The sequence below is a fragment of the Dromiciops gliroides genome, chromosome 4, assembly GCF_019393635.1.
Source record: "Dromiciops gliroides isolate mDroGli1 chromosome 4, mDroGli1.pri, whole genome shotgun sequence".
NCBI lineage: Eukaryota > Metazoa > Chordata > Mammalia > Microbiotheria > Microbiotheriidae > Dromiciops > Dromiciops gliroides.
Genome location: NC_057864.1, coordinates 123,983,501 through 124,002,146, shown reverse-complemented (window position 1 = coordinate 124,002,146; position 18,646 = coordinate 123,983,501). Strand labels below are relative to the sequence as shown.

The following is an 18,646-nucleotide window of genomic DNA, read 5'->3' as shown; positions in this document are numbered from 1 at the left end:
TCTCCCTCGCTCCCGCTCCCCCCCTCTCTCCCCCCTCTCTCTCCCCCCCTCTCTCTCCCCTCCCCTCTCTGTATATAGAGATAGAGACATGTGTGTGTGTGCGTGTGTATATACATACATACACATTGTAGCATGAGGGGAAATAAAGAAAAAATAACGGAACTATCTACTTTTAGTAATATTGCTACTGAGCTGGGTTTAAAAAGAATGCTCACTTTGACAGTGAGAAGAAGCAAGGTAGTAACTGGCCCAGCACTTTGGTAAATTAATTCGATTGAAGGGGGAAACTCTTCTTTTTGTGCTCTCTGTTTGAGGATTTTGTGGCAAGAATAAAATTCTTTTCAAAGGAGAATTCTCCATTGAAACATGCGTGAATCTGGAGCCCCAGGTTATTTTCTAAATCAAAGGATGAAATCTTACCTCAAAATATCCTATGTAAACTTATAATCACCTTTCCAGTCTTGGAATCTTAGGAGGAGGACTATAGATAAATTATTCACTGCATTTTCCCTTGTCTTTCTTTGGACAAGACTACATTTAAGAAAGTTGGGCAAAGATTAACGAAGGATGAGACCGTAGAGGCAAGTTCTGCACTTGTTTGCTGTCTGCTCTAGACCCTTAAGAGATGACCAGTCTTTTCTATAACACTGACTGATAGCTTAGTCAGTGCCTCTCTTAAAACAATGCAGTTGGACAGAGTTTTGACCCTCCAGGTTTTATAGAGTAACCACTTAACCTTTTTAGCTTTGAAAAGCAGGGATTCTTCTTTACCGGTGGATGAGCATTTCTGACTCTGAATGTCAGCTATAGAAATATATTAGTATCCCAGGGTTAGAAGTGGACAAGATTTCTGAGGCACTTAGTCCTTCCAACCCCATGATTTTACACCTGGAGAAAATAAGGAGGAGAATTTTAAGTAGCTCTGTGACCTTGGGCAAATCACTTGTCCTCACTGGTTCTCAGTTTCCTTATCCATGAAGTGAGGGGGCTGGACGAGTCTCTAATCTAAAGTCCCTTCCAACTCTAAATCTATTAATCCTAAATGACTTTGCCCACAGTCACACATGTAAGTGTCAGAAATAGGATCTGAGCCCTGGTCTTCTGACTGGAGCTTCAGCAGTCATTTTACTAAACCTTGCTGCCTGCCTCCCTCTAACCCTCCTTTGAGGATGCTTTAGTCTTTTATTTCCTCCCTTTCCCAGACCCTTCTAGCCCAGTCCCCTTTGGGTCCCTAGGGTGCTGTAGAAAGGATGGGGGCTTTTCTTTAGTCACTTTGATCCCTCTCAAAAAGTCTCCTGGAGTTGGGGTACCTCACTCAGAACCTTTGCAATTAGAATCTGTCTCCTGTGAAAGTCTTCTACTTGATAAATCACCCCAAAGCTGTTTAATTGTTGTCCTTGTGGAAAATTACACAGGATTGTCATCAGCTGTTGCTTCTGGCCCTGCTTTCTGTTCTAATGTAAATAAATGAGGTAACAGATTTAAAGGAACAGGGCTATATTTACACATATCTGAACTATCTTCTCAAAACAGTCTGCCCATGTTATTCAAATATTATCATGTTATACTTGTTGTCCCCCAAATATTTTGGACATTAACTCTTAATTTGGAAATGACAGATTGAGAATCAATGTTGAAAGACTGTCTTGGATGGGGACATTGGGCTAGGCAGCTGCCCCTTGGTGGCAGTATTGATAGTGGTGTTGGTGTTAATGGTAGTGGTGGTGTTGTTGGTGATGGTGTTGATGGTGTTGGTATAGTAGTAGTAGTAGTAGGAGGTCCTGCTTCTGCTGCTGGTGGTGGTGGTGTTTATTGTTGAAGGTGTAGCAGTAGTAGCAGTAGTAGCAGTAGTAGCAGTAGTAGTAGTAGTAGCAGTAGTAGTAGCAGTAGTAGTAGCAGTAGTAGCAGCAGTAGTAGCAGCAGTAGTAGCAGCAGTAGTAGCAGCAGTAGTAGCAGCAGCAGTAGCAGCAGTAGCAGCAGTAGCAGCAGTAGCAGCAGTAGCAGCAGTAGCAGCAGTAGCAGCAGTAGCAGCAGTAGCAGCAGTAGCAGCAGTAGCAGCAATAGCAGCAATAGCAGCAATAGCAGGAGGAGGAGGAGGAGGAGGAGGAGGAGGAGGAGGAGGAGGAGGAGGAGGAGGAGGAGGAGGAGGAGGAGGAGGAGGAGGAGGAGGAGGAGGAGGAGGAGGAGGAGGAGGAGGAGGAGGAGGAGGAGGGTGGTGGTGGATGGTATAGTAAGGCTGTTCTTCCACACCAAAACTTAACCCTTGAAGTTCCAGTTCCTGTGCCTCTTTCTGCAACACACCAGGGAGCAGCAAAATAATCTATCAACTGCCCCACCCATAATTGATGAGAATGAGCTATTTTTGAGACTCTTCATTAATGTTCAAGGCAACAGAAGGCAACTAGCTAAGCATTTTGGGGAGATTGTCAAAAGATGCTTGGTTAAAGCAGTCAGAATCTAGTACATGAAAGCTCATGGAAGTGATGATAAACTTTTGGGAATAACAACAGCTAAATGTCCTTATTTGAAAAATCCCCTCATTTCCTGAAGACGATGACCACTGCAAAGAGTGCCAGCCTGTCTTGGTTATAACACAGAATAAACAGGGAAGAGAGAGAACCTTTTTTTATTTGTTTGTTTGTTTTTAATATCCATCATTTGTAGTAAAGCCTTCCTGCGTTTCTCAGCCAGGCTGATATCCTTTTTACATCATCAGAAAGATTGTTAAACCATTATCCCTTCTGTAGCTGCAGTGCTAGGACCTAAACAAAGTGATATGATGTAATCTGCATCCCTCCATTAGAGCCTGGGTGCTTACAGTCAAATACAGAGCACATTCAGATGGGTCTGTGGCAGAGAGAGAGAGAGAGAGAGAGAGAGAGAGAGAGAGAGAGAGAGAGAGAGAGAGAGAGAGAGAGAGAGAGAGAATGAGTGAATGAATGAATGAGCATCTGCGCATCAGGTAAACACATAAATAGCTCATTCTGCATAAACCATAGAATAAATGGCCCAGGAAGAGAGAAGAAAGGAAGTCTTGGGAGCTTTCAGTCAAAGTGGGGTACAAGGGAAAGCTCTATTTTTTTTGGAAAGCTCAATTTTTACAGATGGGAGAAAGGAGGCATTGAAAAGTCATGCATTAAAGAAAGGAAAAAGCATTTATCAAGCACCTACTATGTGCCAGACACTTTGCTAAATACTTTACAAATATCATCTCAGTCGATCTTCACAACAACGCCAAGAGGTAGATGCCCATTTTCCAGTTGAGGAAATTGAGAGGTCACAAGCTATTAAGAATCTGAGGCTGGATTTGAGATCCAAGTTTTCCAGGCTCAGTGGCTCTACCCACTCTGACAACAAGCTGCTGATTTTGCAAAATTTATAATTGGTAACTCAAGAGTTTGATTTCCAGTGTTGACTCTATGGATGAAACTATTCATTGGAACCTATGATTCCAAGTTCAATCTCCCTTGTACTCCTAGTCACACCCACACCCCATATCTCACACAATTTGCAGTAAAATGACAACTGAATGGTAAAGATTGCAAGCTTCATAAAAACAGATTTTCTAAAGTGGTCCCCTCACAAAACCAACCAGATGGTGTAGTATATAGAATGCTGGACTTAGAATCAGGACAATATGAATTCAAATGCCATCTCAGACATTTATTTAGCCATGTGACCCTGAGTAAGTCACATAAATGTTACCAGCCTCAGTTTACTTGTCTTTAAAATGGGGATGATAATAGTATATACCTCACAGAGTTGTGAGGATCAAGTGAGACAATATATTTTAAAATGTTTTGTAAACCTGAAAGTTCTATATAAATGCTAATGCTAATGCTAATGCTAATAATAATATTTCTACATTGGTATCCTTTGCCTGAAATACCTTGTGGCGGGAGCTTTAATATTAACTAGCATTTTTTTAGAACCTTTAAGTTTTGTAAAACACTTTACAAGTATGTAATCTCATCTGATACAGAAATATTATAATAAAAGAGGGAACTGAGGCAGAAAGAGGTTAACTAGCTTAATGTTATACAGTGACTGAATATCTGGCCTAATTTCCAAAACAGTTCTTTCTGACTTGAGGTCCAGTACTTTAATAACCATACCATGCTGCCTCTCTATCCCTGTTTGTTGATCTGTGAGTCTGTGAGGTGGTGCCCTTCTTTCTTTTTCTCCATTTAGCTGATCCCTCTCTATGCTCAAGACCCATCTGAAATCCTAAATCCTTTGTGAAGTTTATCCTGATCGTCTCAGCTCATAATCATTTGTTATTCTCCCCCAGAGTCGTGTAGATGGCCCAGTGGATAGAACTCGGACTGGAATCAGGAAGATACTGGTTCAAATTCAGCCTTAGTCACTTAACATCGATATGACCCTAGGCAAGTCACTTGACCTCTTTTTGCCTCAGTTTCCTTAATCAGAAAAAGGGGATAATAATAGCAATCACCTCCTAGGGTTGTAGTGAAGACCAAATGAGATATTTTTTATTTTTATTTTATTTTTTTTTTGCGGGGCAATGGGGGTTAAGTGACTTGCCTAGGGTCACACAGCTAGTAAGTGTCAAGTGTCTGAGGCCGGATTTGAACTCAGGAACTCCTGAATTCAGGGCCGGTGCTTTATCCACTGCGCCACCTAGCTGCCCCAAAATGAGATATTTTTGAAACACTTAGCACAGTGCCTAGCACATAATAGCTACTTAACAAATGTTTATTTCCTTCCTCCCTTTCTCCCTCCTCTTCTTCCTTCCTTCCTCTCTTTTCTGAACTGCTATACTACTTTGGCATTGAATCGGCACCCGTAAGAGAAGAATACAGAAAGGATTTATTATTACTAGGAAACCTGTGTTATGGGATTTCCTTTTACCCATGAAGGTAATTTATAAATTTATAAATGACCTACCAGGTCATTTAGATCCAGAAAGGACTATGAAAGTCAACTGGTCAAATGTAGAAATTGAGGCACAGAGAGAAGTTAAGTGATTTGCCTATGATCCACACAGTAATCAACAAAGTCAGGATTGGAATTCAGGTCTTCCTACTCTAAATCTAGTCCAACCAAGACTAGGGAATTACTTGAGGCACAGATAGATTCAGTAATTGTTCAGTCACATAGATAATAAGAATCAGAGATGGAATTTGAATCAAGGCTGTTCTCGTGTTCGTTCTCTCTGTCTCTGTCTCTCTGTCTCTGTCTCTCTGTCTCTGTCTCTCTGTCTCTGTCTCTCTGTCTCTGTCTCTCTGTCTCTGTCTCTCTGTCTCTGTCTCTGTCTCTCTCTCTCTCTCTCTGTCTCTGTCTCTGTCTCTCTCTCTGTCTCTCTCTGTCTCTGTCTCTCTCTGTCTCTCTCTCTCTCTGTCTCTCTCTCTCTCTTTCTCTGACTCCAAGCCCAGTATTCAATCTATTGTGTCGTAGCATCTCTAACAACAAACACCCAGGAGAAATTCATTTTAAATGCTACCTGCACTTAACATTTTTATTTCCTGCTTCTCTCTGGGAACAGAGAAATTGCTTTCTTAGCATCAAATTTAAAAGTTCTATCCGTATTTAACACATGGAAGAGATTTCTGGTTCACACATTCACAGAGGTTTCTTAAGCTCACTATATAGAGAAGACTGGCTTTCAACTACATGACCAAATGTTCTCTTGGTCCCTGGGAAGCCTCAGTCCCATTGCCACACATTTCCTTTGTCAAAGGGTTGCAAATTCAGTGGACCAATCCCTCTTGTCACCCAAAGTGGAAGCTCATCAAGAGGGCCCCAAAGTGCTTTGCTGTCGGCCCTTGGAAGCAATGTCAGGCATGCGTTTTCTAGCTATAGCTGATATGTTCATACTTAGAAAATATTTATGCTGATAACTGTCAAGCAGGAGGAAGGGTGAGCCCCTGTAGTCAGAACCATAGACTTTCATTTTGAAAACAAAATTGTGTTAAAAGCCATCCATCCAAAGATAGTCTGACTACCATTTCCCCGCCAACTAAGTGAAGTTGATACTCCTTTCAGAAAGGGAGTATCTTTTTCTTAGGATTAAAAAAAAAGTATTTTCTCATTTTTCTAATGCTAAAACTGGCCAGGTTTCTTGATAGCCAACCTGTTTTACAAGGAAAAGCCTTGGTCTTTACTTAGGACCTTTCTCATAAACAAAAAAATCCCCCACAAGACTTTAAATATTCCCATAGTTCCAAGGAGGTTCTAAAATTATCTGTGACAACATTAGCTTTAGTTATAATAATTATAATAGTTAACATTTATATAGCCCTTTAAGGTTAATAGTCACAAATGTTTGGCTTTAAAAACCTATTTTAGTAGTAATTGTTGGGAAGAGGGAGATAGAATAGACTTTCCTCCACCCCATTTCTTCCAGAAATTTTCAAAAATCATAAATGTCCTCGATGCTACCTAATTTCTTCAGTCCTGCCTTTATTCCTTCCACCTATTCTTCACTGTTACCATGTCCACATAAGGAGAAACATTTTACAACTCTGTGTGTGTGTGTGTGTGTGTGTGTGTGTGCGTGTGCGCGCGCGCTCCTGAGTATTTATCAGACACACTCATGGTTAAAGAGCAATCCCAGAAGCCATCTAGAACAACTCAGACTTGACCTTCATATGAATGTGTGTATGCCCACATACATGTTTCTATTTATTTAAATTAAAATGGATGAGAAGTTTTAGATGACTAACCTTAGAATATTTCTCTGGACCCCACTCAGTGAGTATCTCCCTATTCAGCCCCGTATGTTTCCTCTATACTTTCCAGGGAGCCCCCTCACCCCTCAACTTCTTTTATCACCAAGAATATTGAGTGTATTCAGGGCTCCCTCCACACGGCCAAAACATCAAATGTATATGCATGCACTCCAAATGATATGGAGTATTCTGTTGGTATCTGTCATGCACGGTTTCCTCATCCCCTGTCCAATCTCCCAGCCCCCTCCCGCCCTGTAGGCAAATGGAGGGCCCAAGCCACCTGTTCACATTACATCATTGGCTCCCCAGAACACAGTTGTACCAAAGTCTTTAAACAGAGTAGTTCTTCTTGTATTGTTTGCACTCAAAGAGCTGATATCATGCCAACTGATGTCATTGTGTGTCTTTGTGTAACTGCTATGGCAACTGGGCAGGTGGGGAGCCTGGAGCTGATGTCATCGGGAAAGGAGGTATAGAAAGGGAATTTGAAAAAGCTACACACAGCTTTTGAGTGTGAGTTGTTTTTTTTTTTGGGGGGGGGGTTGTATTTTGGTGTGTGAGTATGTTGTTTCCTTTTAAAGATTCTTCCCTTTACGATATAGTGCAGCTTCAGTGTGCTAAATAATAGCAGCCCAGACACTTTCCCCCCTCGTTGGCCTTTAGAGTTTTTGATCAGTCCTTATTCACATCAGATCAAGAAAAGTGTTCAGCTTTCCTTCTTCATTCTTCAGAGAAAGTGGATGAGGATCCAAGCTATGAATGCTGGGTGGGAAGTGTTTAGTTGAATTCCATGAAAGACAGACTAAGCAGGTTTTTGTAATTATTTAGAGGTCTTCCTGTGGGTGGCTATGGTAGGTGATTGAATTTTTGAGAGAAACAATGATAGAGCAGAGACAGAGAAACATAGAAAGAAAGCCCTCACATTGGTTTTTGTTTTTGTTTTTCCTTTTTGAATTTCCTCTGCTCTCTCTCTCTCTCTCTCTCTCTCTCTCTCTCTCTCTCTCTCTCTCTCTCTCTCTCTCTCTCTCTCTCTCTCTTTTTGGGTGAGGCAATTGGGGTTGTGACTTGCCCAAGATCATACAGCTACTAAGTGTTAAGTGTCTGAGGCCAAATTTGAACACAGGTCCTCCTGACTCCAGGGCCAGTGCTCTATCCACTGCGCCACCCAGCTGCCCCTGCCGTCTTTCTCTTTTAAAAATTCTGTTTGGGCCTGCCTATGTTATCTTGGCAGATAGGATAAGGATATTCAGCACTGGAGGGATCTAAATATGGAAGCTGATTACAGCTCCAATGTGTTTTCAGTAGATCTACTTTTCTTCATTTTCTGAGTAAAAGCTGTTTTATTTTTGTTTCTTTTTGAATGAGTTCAGTAATTATAACACTGACCCTTTACATTTTTAGGAGAGCTATCACCAGGAACAAAGTATCTTTTCAATTTTTCTTCTCTTTTTCACATCATCTCTCACCATTTTCTTGATAATGTGTTCTAAGATATTGTCTACATTCTATTTTGTACTTCCTGGATGGAGTACTATGGATGAAACTTGAAAGAGAAAGACTATAGAAATTGCATTGGGCTCAGGACCTGATGAGGTAATAGGCTATTTCTATTCATTTTAACCTAACTATATACTCTTGTCTCTTTCACTGTTGCCATCTGTATTATGTTGGTATTATCAAGGCAGTTGGGCATCACAGAATCTAAAAGATATAAACTTTTGTGTTCTGTGTACAAAGTACTTCAGGGAGGTGTCAGCTGAATTATTCTCTATACAGTTATGAGTTTGCTATATTTACTATTTTCTGTTGATTCCCAGAACTACAGTCTGCCTAATTCTGATAGAACATACATTAGGTATCCACTTGACTGTCCACAAAAATCACCAAATGTCCAGTTGTTTTTCTCCAAGTAGACTTCTATCTCCATTGGAAGTTAAGGTGGATAAATCCATGAGAGAAAAATTTAGTGGAAGATTCTGTAAAGAAGAGAACTTGAGGAGTATCCATCCTTTTTTCATCTTTTTCCTCCATTCATGGATAGAAAAGAGAATGCTTAGAATTTCATTACCTCCATGAAAGAAACAGAATAAATACCTAGATGCTAGGTGGTAATATACAGGAAGGTAGACTTTTGCTATTTACTCCTACAGGCATGATAAAACAAAGACAAATCATCACATGGAGGACACCGCTTAGCTACCTAAGAAATATTTTCAGTGGGGAGGGATGCCACAGTTTATAAATAGAATGTTATATTAGAAAGAGCAATGGACTTTGAATCAGGAGCCCTGAGTTCAAATTCTAGTTCTGCTTAGATGTAGTAGAATAAATGTAATTATATACAAAATATTTAACCAATCTGAATGTCAGTTTTTTTATCTGTAAAATATTCATATCTGAAGGTTCATATAAAGAAAGGCCTTGGCAAAAACTATAAGCCTCTAGATATGTGTGTCGTTATTGGCAAATAACAAATGATTGTTGAAATGAATTTGGAAGGTAATCGGAACATGAAAAATTACACAGTTCCTGTCCTTAAGGAGCTTAAAATCCAGTGGAGCGATGACTTGCAAAAAATGAGCCCAAATATGGCTCAAAATTGAATGTGATGAGGGTATATTTTCACCTTATGAAAGCATCTAGTAAAACTAATGACAGAATACTTTTGTGTATTCTTACTGTTTTACTTTATTTTATATATGTATATAAGTAGCAGTTGTCATTTAAAAAATCATATCCATTTCATGGGGGAAAAAAGTTTTCCACCATTTAAAAAAATCTAATGATTTTCCATTTGCATTTCTCTCTCCCCACCCCCCTTCCAGGTGGACTCAGTAGTTTTAAGCAGAACCATGAAAACCTCTGTGATAGCTCCCTCCAGCTACAGGAGTGCCCAGAGGGTGTTGGGGGAGCATCTGCAGCCTCCAGTGTGCTACCTCAGCCCCTCCCCCCCACGACCCCTGACATCGAGAATGCGGAGCTGACCCCCATTCTGCCCTGTTTGTTCCTCGGCAATGAGCATGATGCTCAGGACTTGGACACCATGCAGCGACTAAACATCGGCTACATCATCAATGTCACCACCCACCTTCCCCTCTACCACTATGAGAAGGGCCTGTTTAACTACAAACGTCTGCCTGCCACAGACAGCAACAAACAGAACCTGAGGCAATACTTTGAAGAGGCTTTTGAGTTCATTGGTAACTATTTCCTCTGGGCATTCCTTTACTATATTTCTCTTATGTTTCTGCTTTGAGAGCAGGTTCATCAATTATCTGGATTCCAAGACCCCCACCCCTCTCTCTCTCTCTCTCTCTCTCTCTCTCTCTCTCTCTCTCTCTCTCTCTCTCTCTCTCTCTCTCTCTCCCCTCCCCCCCTCTTTCTCTCTCTTTCCTTCCTCCTTCCTTCCTTCCTTCCCTCCTCCCCTGCCCCATTATACAATCAAAAGGAACAAGAGCCAGAACTGAGGCACTCAGGACAATTTAAGGCCTTGCCCCGGGCCACCAGAATTTAGGGGATACTGTAAAAACAAACAAACAAAAAAACTTGCTCCCATCCTTACCAGCATAGCAACAATTAAGCTAGCTATCAAGGATAATTAGAGAAAATGGAAAGCTATCAGACAGTATGCTTCCTCCTTTTTCCTCTCCCCCTAGCTCCATCCTAGCTCCTTCTCTCCCATCCTTGAGTCCTTGCCCAAGGGAACAAATGTCTTGGGGGTGAAGGGATATTGAATCTTTCCTTCTCTTCATCTGACTTTGTCTTGAAAAGTTGACTTAACATTTCTGCTGCTTGCTCCTATCAGCCACATAACCAATTATGGTTCTGAAAGGGAGTTATCCTGACTATTAACCTCAGAAATTAAATTCAGACTTGTTCAGGTAGTGAAAGACCACTTAATCTATAATAAGAGGTGACTGGATGATCTACAATTGAGATGAGAAGTACATATGAGAGGGCAATAACAAAAACAACTCAGAAAGTTTATAAAGATGGCCTTGTGATGATGGTGAGTTGGTTAGAATATGGATTATTCCTGTTTTACAAATAAAGTAAATGGGCCTCAAAATGGTGTAATTATGACTTGCCAAAGGTCACAGGGCACAAAATATTCTATCTCCCAGCATTTTCACTAGCTGTCCCCCATGCCTGGAATTATCTCCTCATCTCCTCTTACCTCTTTAGGTTCAAGTTTCAGCTAAAGTCTAATCTTCTGCAAGAAACCTCACTCAGTTCGTCCTTAATCTTAATGCCTTCCATCAGAGACCACCCCCAATTTATCCTTTATATCTCTTAGTTATTTGCATGTTGTCCTTCCAGGAGACTGTGGAGTAATTGAAATCAGGGACTGATTTTTGCCCATCTTTATATTCCCGGTGGTGTTTAGAATAAATAGTACCTAGCATCTAGTAGGTTGCTTAGTCAATGCTCACTGGTTTGGCCAATTAAATATCAAGACCAGGATTCAAAGTATTCTGATTCCAAATCTAGGATTCTATTACCTCCGGTTAGTCAACCAGCATTGATTGCTAGACATGGTGCTCTGTGCTGGGGTTACAAAAATATATACTGAGACAGTCTTGAATAGCAAAGCCTTTCATAGACTACTGCTGATCTGGACTCCTTGTGGGTTACAAAATTCAGGGATTCATGCCTCCTTTCTTTGCAACATGTTCTTGCCAAGGGTAACGTACCTGATGCTGTTCTTCCTCTAGATCATGAGGGAAAGTAGGGGAGGAAAGACTCCTGCCTTTCTGTTTCCTATATTACCTTCCCTTAGGCTTAACTTTTATTTGCCAGTGAATTTTACTTCCCTATGTTAGGTTCCTCAAGCACTACTTGATAGGAAAGCGAGGCCAGAGCAGGGATCCATTTGGGTAAGCTCATTTTTAGGAAGTCTTACAGGAATGTTAAGGAGGCTGTGGTGTTTGTATGGGTTTCCTCTTTTGGTTGTCAAGGTTTTTGTTTTTGTCTCTTAAAAGGTGGTGGCATAGCACAGAAGAGGGGTGTCTTAGTCCTGGTGAGAAGGTGCCATATTCCTTTTGCTTGGTCAACTAAGAACACGCAAGAAACAGAAAAGGGCATACAGTATCCAAGGACAGAGAATGAATGCATGACTGAAAAAAAAAATTAAGTGCTTATTTTAGCTAAAAGGGAGAAGAAGGGGGCAACTAGGTGGTGCAGTGGATAAAGCACCAAACCTAGATTCAGGAGGACTTGAGTTCAAATCCAGCCTCAGACACTTGACACTTACTAGCTGTGTGACCTTGGGAAAGTCACTTAACCTTCATTGCCCCCCACACAAAAAAATATCGTTGTAAAAGGGAGAAGAGAACTATTAGCACCCAAGTTTCTATAGATGTGGAGAAATGATTATAGGAAATAGATCACGGTCACTAGATGAAGGAGGGAGTGGAGAGGGCACAAACTGCTATCCAAAATGCTAGTCAGTAGCAAATCTTTTATCGTGTTAATAAAAAAAATAATATATGCGTGGTGTTCCTTTATTATGAAAATCAGAGCCATTTGTGGCCACCAGAGCTTGTCTTTCTCCTTTCTTGCTTTTGTTTTGCTTGTATTTAAAATCATCTGGGAGATGAGCTCATTGACAACCCCCTCCCCTCAATTCCAGATTAAAGAAACTGAGGCTCAGAGAATTTGGGGCAGGTTAAAGTCACCACAGAAGAATATTGTGGCAGAGTTGGGATTCCTCATAGAACCATGCAGTGATGCTTGTACCCCTTACACAGTGTTCATGTTAAGCAGTACACTCGCCCCAGCAGTGAGTGGTTGGTAATTGGTAATTTATAGTCTTCTCCTTTTAGTTTTACTAACCCATAATTAATTATGGCTACACAGAAACTTTCAGTTCCTTCCTTGACCAAATTGGAGCCAAGTTTTGAGCCCTGAGGACTTTTCTACTTTCTGGCTTTGAGTAAGAAGGGTTTCATCATCATCATCATGGTGTAGGTGAAAAACAGACTGGTGTGTGGCTCATGATATAGTCTGGCTTAATTAGTGCAGAGGAGAAGCATGAGGAAATTGTTTTCCTTGCATTGGGTTAGCCAGTCAAACCTGGATAATTTATAGAACTGGGAGAGCTTTGATGGGGAGCAGGAGAGAATCATCCTAGAGCATATATACCTCATGCTAGTTAATAAATCAACTAATGAATTAACATTGGAAAGCACTCAAAAGGACCACCTGGAACAGAGCTGGAAAAGAGAAAGCCAAAGGCAGAGAAATAAATTGAAGAATTAGCTGAACCATAGCTTACACAGATGCAGGGGGCTTTTAATTGTCTGACCCATGGGTAAATCTTGAAATAAGTAACTCTGACCATAATCTTGTGCCCCCACCCCAGATTTGGTGCTTTTGATTTGAGGCAGCCAAAACCAATTTTATTTGCTAAATCGTTTGGAAGTCTATCAGTACAACACAGCAAGAAAAAAAACAACAACCAGTGTACAGAAGAATACATTTTAAAATACATGGCTCTCACTGTTTCATCTATGGCTTTTAGAATAAAAATTAGGTTTAGAAGATCTGATTAGATTTTTGAAAGGCAATAGGAATAGCTTAGGGAAATCATATCCCTGCTACTTCTGTTTTCCTGTCATGCTAGTTCTCAAACTGACATTCAAGGAATGCTACTTGGTTTTTCAGTCCTTAGTAAAGATATAACCAGACTGCCCAAATGCCCACTATAACTTCTCTTTGTTGTTATTTGCTTTATATTTTTATTAATATATATTTTTTCATGTTCATATTTTAGTGTTTCTCTCCCTAATTCTCCTTCCTGGGTTAATACTCTTTTTTTGTTTGTTTAGACAAATGACTTTAATTCATATATAAGTTGATGTAACAGAGTCAGCATGAAACAGTAGATTGAGGGCCATCAGTGGTGTTAGGAAGACCCAGGTTCAGGTTCTACTCAGGGTAGCTACTCTTTTTAACAAGCATTTGAAAAGGAAACCCATTCTTACTTCTTTTGAGTCTTCATATTTCCAAAAAACGTATCCAATAGTGTTTCTTTCTGTTGTTGGGACATTTGTATTGTGGCTTGGTTTCCTCCTTGTTCATTCATTCAAAAAGTGTGAATTAAGCACTGACTACACAGAGGCACTACATTATGGTCTGGGGTGATAGTAAAGTTTAGACAAGGCAAAGTCTCTTGACCTCATATAGCTTAGAGTTTAGAATTTACCCTGTTGTTATGGTACACATACAAGCACATGTGTAGGCGAGCAATTTTGTTCATGTTGTTTAGTTGGTTCAGTCATGTCCAATTCTTCATGACCCCTTTTGGGGTTTTCTTGTCAAAGATACTGGAGTGGTTTGTCATTTCCTTCTTGAGTTCATTTTACAGATGTGTAACTGAGGCAGAGTTAAGTGACTTACCCAAGGTCACATAGCTAGTAAGTGTTTGAGGTCAGATTTGAACTCAGGAAGAGAAAATGAGTCTTCCTGACTCAAGGCCAAGCACTCTATACACTTCTCCTTTTAGCAGATATTTAGGTGCTTATGATGTGTAAGTCACTGTGAATACACTAAAAGTCATAGAATAGCTTTTTAAATTTCCCCTCATTTCAGAACCAGTTAATGTTTTTAGAAATTCTTAAAATATAGATTTTTAAAGGAGAGATTTTTATTGCCCTACCTTACAAGTAATAGGAAAATCCTTTTTAAAAAATCAATCAATATTTATTAAGTATCTACTGTGTTCCTGGTACCATCTTTGTTGCTAGAGATACAAAGATTATGAATATTGTTCTTGGCCCACATACAGGCCTAAAGAATAATTTTGACTTCCCCTGAGTAGATAGATAGATTTAAAAAATAATGATAACTATTAAGGAGATAGCATAACAAAATGGAAAGAACACTATCGTTGGATCCTGGAGACCTGGATTCATATCCTGGCTCTTCCCATACCTGTTTTGACCTTCAGCGAGTTAATTGCCCTCTCTCTACCTTTTTCCTTATCTGGGAAAGAGAATTAGAGCTGCCAGAAACCTTAGAAGTCACATAGCCCAGCCTCCTTAATTTTCTTGTGAAGGAAATTATAAACCAGTGGGAAACCTGCAGATGCTGACATGGCTAGTGGGCAACATCATATAGCAGCTAAAAGTAATGGGAGGTTATTTGGTGAGTCCAATGTTAATTCTTAGCTCAGGGGAACACTGAAAGTCAATGCAATCAAAATAACTAGTCCCTTGAGGTCTACACCCTACTCATCATTGTCTGAAACACTAGGACATTCCAAGTGTAATGTCAGAAAGCAGTCTATGTATCCTTGGGCAGAGCTGATGGGGACAACCTATCCTACAGTTGCTACTGCTTACAAAGCAAATTGTATTCCCCCCCCCCCAAAAAAAAGAAAATAAAAACCCCCTTTTAATTCTCATCCTACGCTTCCTCTCATTCTCCTATTATGCTCAGTTGATTTTTATTCATCAATTCTCTTAGATGTAGACATTTATTCTGCTGCTGTGGCTAACTTCGACTTTATTTGGTTTCTGGATGCATGAGAGAATGGGAAACTGGAATTCTGTCAAAATGGGGAACTCTTTATATGGAAATTCCTTCCACTGCTGTAGGTCAGCAACTCCTCTGTAATTTATTGTCTTAACAGAGTTGCCAGGGTCTTTGAAAAGCTGTGACTTGCTCAGAATTACACAGTTGATATGCATGAAAAACAGAACTTTAACTCAAGTTTTTTTGACTCTATGTTCAATCTTCTATCCATCATCCTATCTTTTCATTGTGACATGCCTGCTAAGTTATACTTGCTTTCAAAACTATTCAAGTTATGTTATTTCTTTAATGGAACCCCACGGTCAGATAAGAGTAAACACCCCCCCTCTCCTTTTTCCCCTTCTCCGTTTTCCCCTTCCCCCTTCCCCCTCTATTCCCACTCTTTTTTTTTTTCCAGAGGAAGCTCACCAGTGTGGAAAAGGACTTCTCATCCATTGCCAGGCTGGAGTGTCCCGCTCGGCCACCATTGTCATTGCCTACTTGATGAAGCACACCCGGATGACCATGACTGATGCATATAAATTTGTCAAAGGCAAACGACCAATTATTTCTCCCAACCTTAACTTTATGGGGCAGTTGCTGGAGTTTGAGGAAGACCTCAATAATGGAGTGACGCCAAGAATCCTTACACCAAAGCTCATTGGAGTGGAAACAGTTGTGTGACCACCGTGTGATGTTATTCTTTGATTTGCAGGAGGGAGGGTTGAGGTTATTATTATTATAATTGTTATAATTATTATTAATATTCTTTTTTTGAGATTGGGGGTAAAGTTTGTTAGTTGAGACAAACGTTTAAATTCTCTTTATTTTTAGCAAGTGTGAGAACAATTTCATGTCGGATGACACTGAGATTTTTGTGTCCCACAAACTCATCAAAAATGGAAACTAAAGAGGTCACATTAAAAAAAAAAAAGTAGAAACAAAACAGCACTTGGTATTGTTGTCCCACCTGACTCCCAACCCCCCATTCTGTTTCCCTTTTTCAGCTACTTGTAGACTTTATGGCTAAGTAGTCTGTGCAGGTTCATAGACCCAATAAATTACATTTAAACTTTTTAAAAAATGTAATAGCCAAAATTAAGCATTAAAGATAATGAAACAAAGAGGCCTTGATTCTGCCAAGGCTATTGATACAGAAAACACAAACCAAACCTAGCTGTGGTCATCAGTAAAAAGAAGGTATCAGGACAGCTTTAATCATCTAAAGAACCCTTCACTCTTTTAAAGAGATAAAGGTACTGTTAATTCTGTTTGCTTATTATGCTGAGATTGGGTTTTTTGTTTTTGTTTTTGTTTTTTTTTCCCCCTCTTGGGTTTAAAAGGTTTCTAAACAACAAGGAACTTGACCATCACGCCATATGCCTTCACTGGCTTCTTGTGCAATAATAAAATGTTTTGAGTGTGCAAACCAGTTAGAGCTGGCTCTTTAATAATAGAAAGATAGGACAAAAGTGGCCAGCTTGGAATTAAGAAAGAGTAAAACAAAAGCAATGACCTTTTATTCCCCCTTTTCCTTTGTTCTTTTGATTTGACTCTGGTTACAGTGCCATAAACCTTGTTACATATGTATATCAGAATGTACAAAAAAAGACAAAAATTTATTTAAAAATATTTTTCGCACAAAATATTGGTGTGTTTCTGTTGTCTATGTAAAAAAGATTCATTTTGATTATAAAAATGAAAATTCTTTTGGCATCTGTGTCCCTTTTTCTTGTCTTTCCCCACCTCATATCTTTTTGCTTCCCATTTACCCTCCTTTGTAGTTTGTTTCACAAGTAATGGGGTAAAAACAATTATTTGGAGGAAAGAAAGATGAAGAAAGGGGGAAAAAGTATATTGCCTCAGGGTGTGGAAGAAGGGGTGGAGGAGTGTTTGAGGAGTTCATGTGTGTCTGAGCTTATATGTATGTGCACATTCATACTCTGTTTTCTCCTTTGAGAGTGAGTCTTCCCTCTTCAGTATGTTATATATTCCTACCTAAACCTTCTTTGGTCATAGACGTTCATCACCATTTTGAGCCCATGAGTGGATATCAGTTCTCCTTTCTTCTGGGGCTCAGTGACCTAGTCTTTGAATGAAAAAGCCACATCCTCCAATTCTAACAACAGAATAGTAATGAACATCTCATCAAGGACAATCTTCCCATCCGGTCAGATCACAAGGCTGGGGGTAATCATTCTCTCTCTGGGTATAATTTGCTCTCATTTGGTTCTTTTGGCAATATTTATCCACAGTTTCTGCAGCTGTGTTTCCACAACTCCTTTTCTCTTCTCTCCTATCATTCCTCTTTAAAATTAATTTCCACTAAATGTTCCTCATTATTGGTATTTCTGACTCACTGTCTGGTAGAATCTGGTTTGTTGGCTTCATGTTGCACTTGTGTTAGTCTAGCTGCCATAGCAAATAGTCCTTTTGTTTCCTTATGTAAGGTTGTTCTGTATTGATGATAAAAATCTGTGCTCTAAACCCACAAAAAATAGGGAAAAAATCACAACCAAAAATAACCTCTAGGATTTTATTAAATCCAAATATCCCAGAAGATCTAGCTGCAGTGGGAATTTCCTGAAAATTTTAAATTTACTTAGAACTAATAGGTTTCGGAGAACATATACAACTTACCAAACTAGGCATAATCACATTGGTCATATTTATTTTGTGAAGTTTTTGCTTATAAATTATATGTGAACAACATCCTTTAAAATACATTTTATTGATATCTTTTGTTTTTATATTATCAACTTTTCCCAGTCGTCCCCACACACACACTTTTAGAGTCATCCCTTAAAAAAAAGAATTGCAAAAGGAAAAAATAAACAGTTTAATGAAACTAACATATACAATTTTTAACAACCATAGTCCTCCACTCATGCAAAGAAGGGAAGGGCCTTCTCCTATCTTCTTTTAGGTCAACCTTAGTCATTATAATTTCAGAGCATTCTGTTTCAATTGTGTTATGATGATCAAATGAGATAAATTTGTGAAATGCTTAGCACAGTGCCTGGCACATGATAAGCACTATGCAAAGGCTAGCTATTCTTGTTCTTTCCATTTCCGTTGTTGTAGTCATTGCATAAGGTTTTTTTTTTCCCCCTAGTTCTTCCTACTTCATTTTGCATCCGTTCATATAAGTCTTCTCATGCTTGACATTAGTCAATATATATGGCCTTTTAAAGCTACTTATCCCATAGAAGAATTTTTTTTAAAAAAATTTTACTTCTAAAAATAGAATTAGGGACTTAACAGAGTTGCTTAGTGTTGAGTATTCAGTGTAGTGTAAATCTCTTCTAGGCTCTGTCTACCCTCAAACTAGGAAATTTCCTCAGATTAGGAGATATTAAAGAAGTCAGGTCAATTTTATTATTTTTAATAGATAGATATAGTTCATACATTACTTCATTTTTTTTTAAAGATTTTAT

General features: G+C 39.4%; 1 protein-coding gene across 2 annotated transcripts in view; it reads left to right on the top strand.

The window, feature by feature from the left end:
- DUSP10 (dual specificity phosphatase 10) overlaps positions 1 to 16,923 on the top strand; it is a 45,568-nt gene extending 28,645 nt beyond the window's left edge. For both annotated transcript variants that reach the window (XM_043999485.1, XM_043999484.1), the window contains exons 3-4: positions 9,518 to 9,892; positions 15,628 to 16,923. In XM_043999485.1, coding sequence (XP_043855420.1) covers positions 9,518 to 9,892; positions 15,628 to 15,893 — 641 coding nt within the window. In that variant the 3' untranslated portion in view covers positions 15,894 to 16,923. The remainder of the gene's footprint in view (positions 1 to 9,517; positions 9,893 to 15,627) is intronic.
- Positions 16,924 to 18,646: the final 1,723 nt, after the last annotated feature.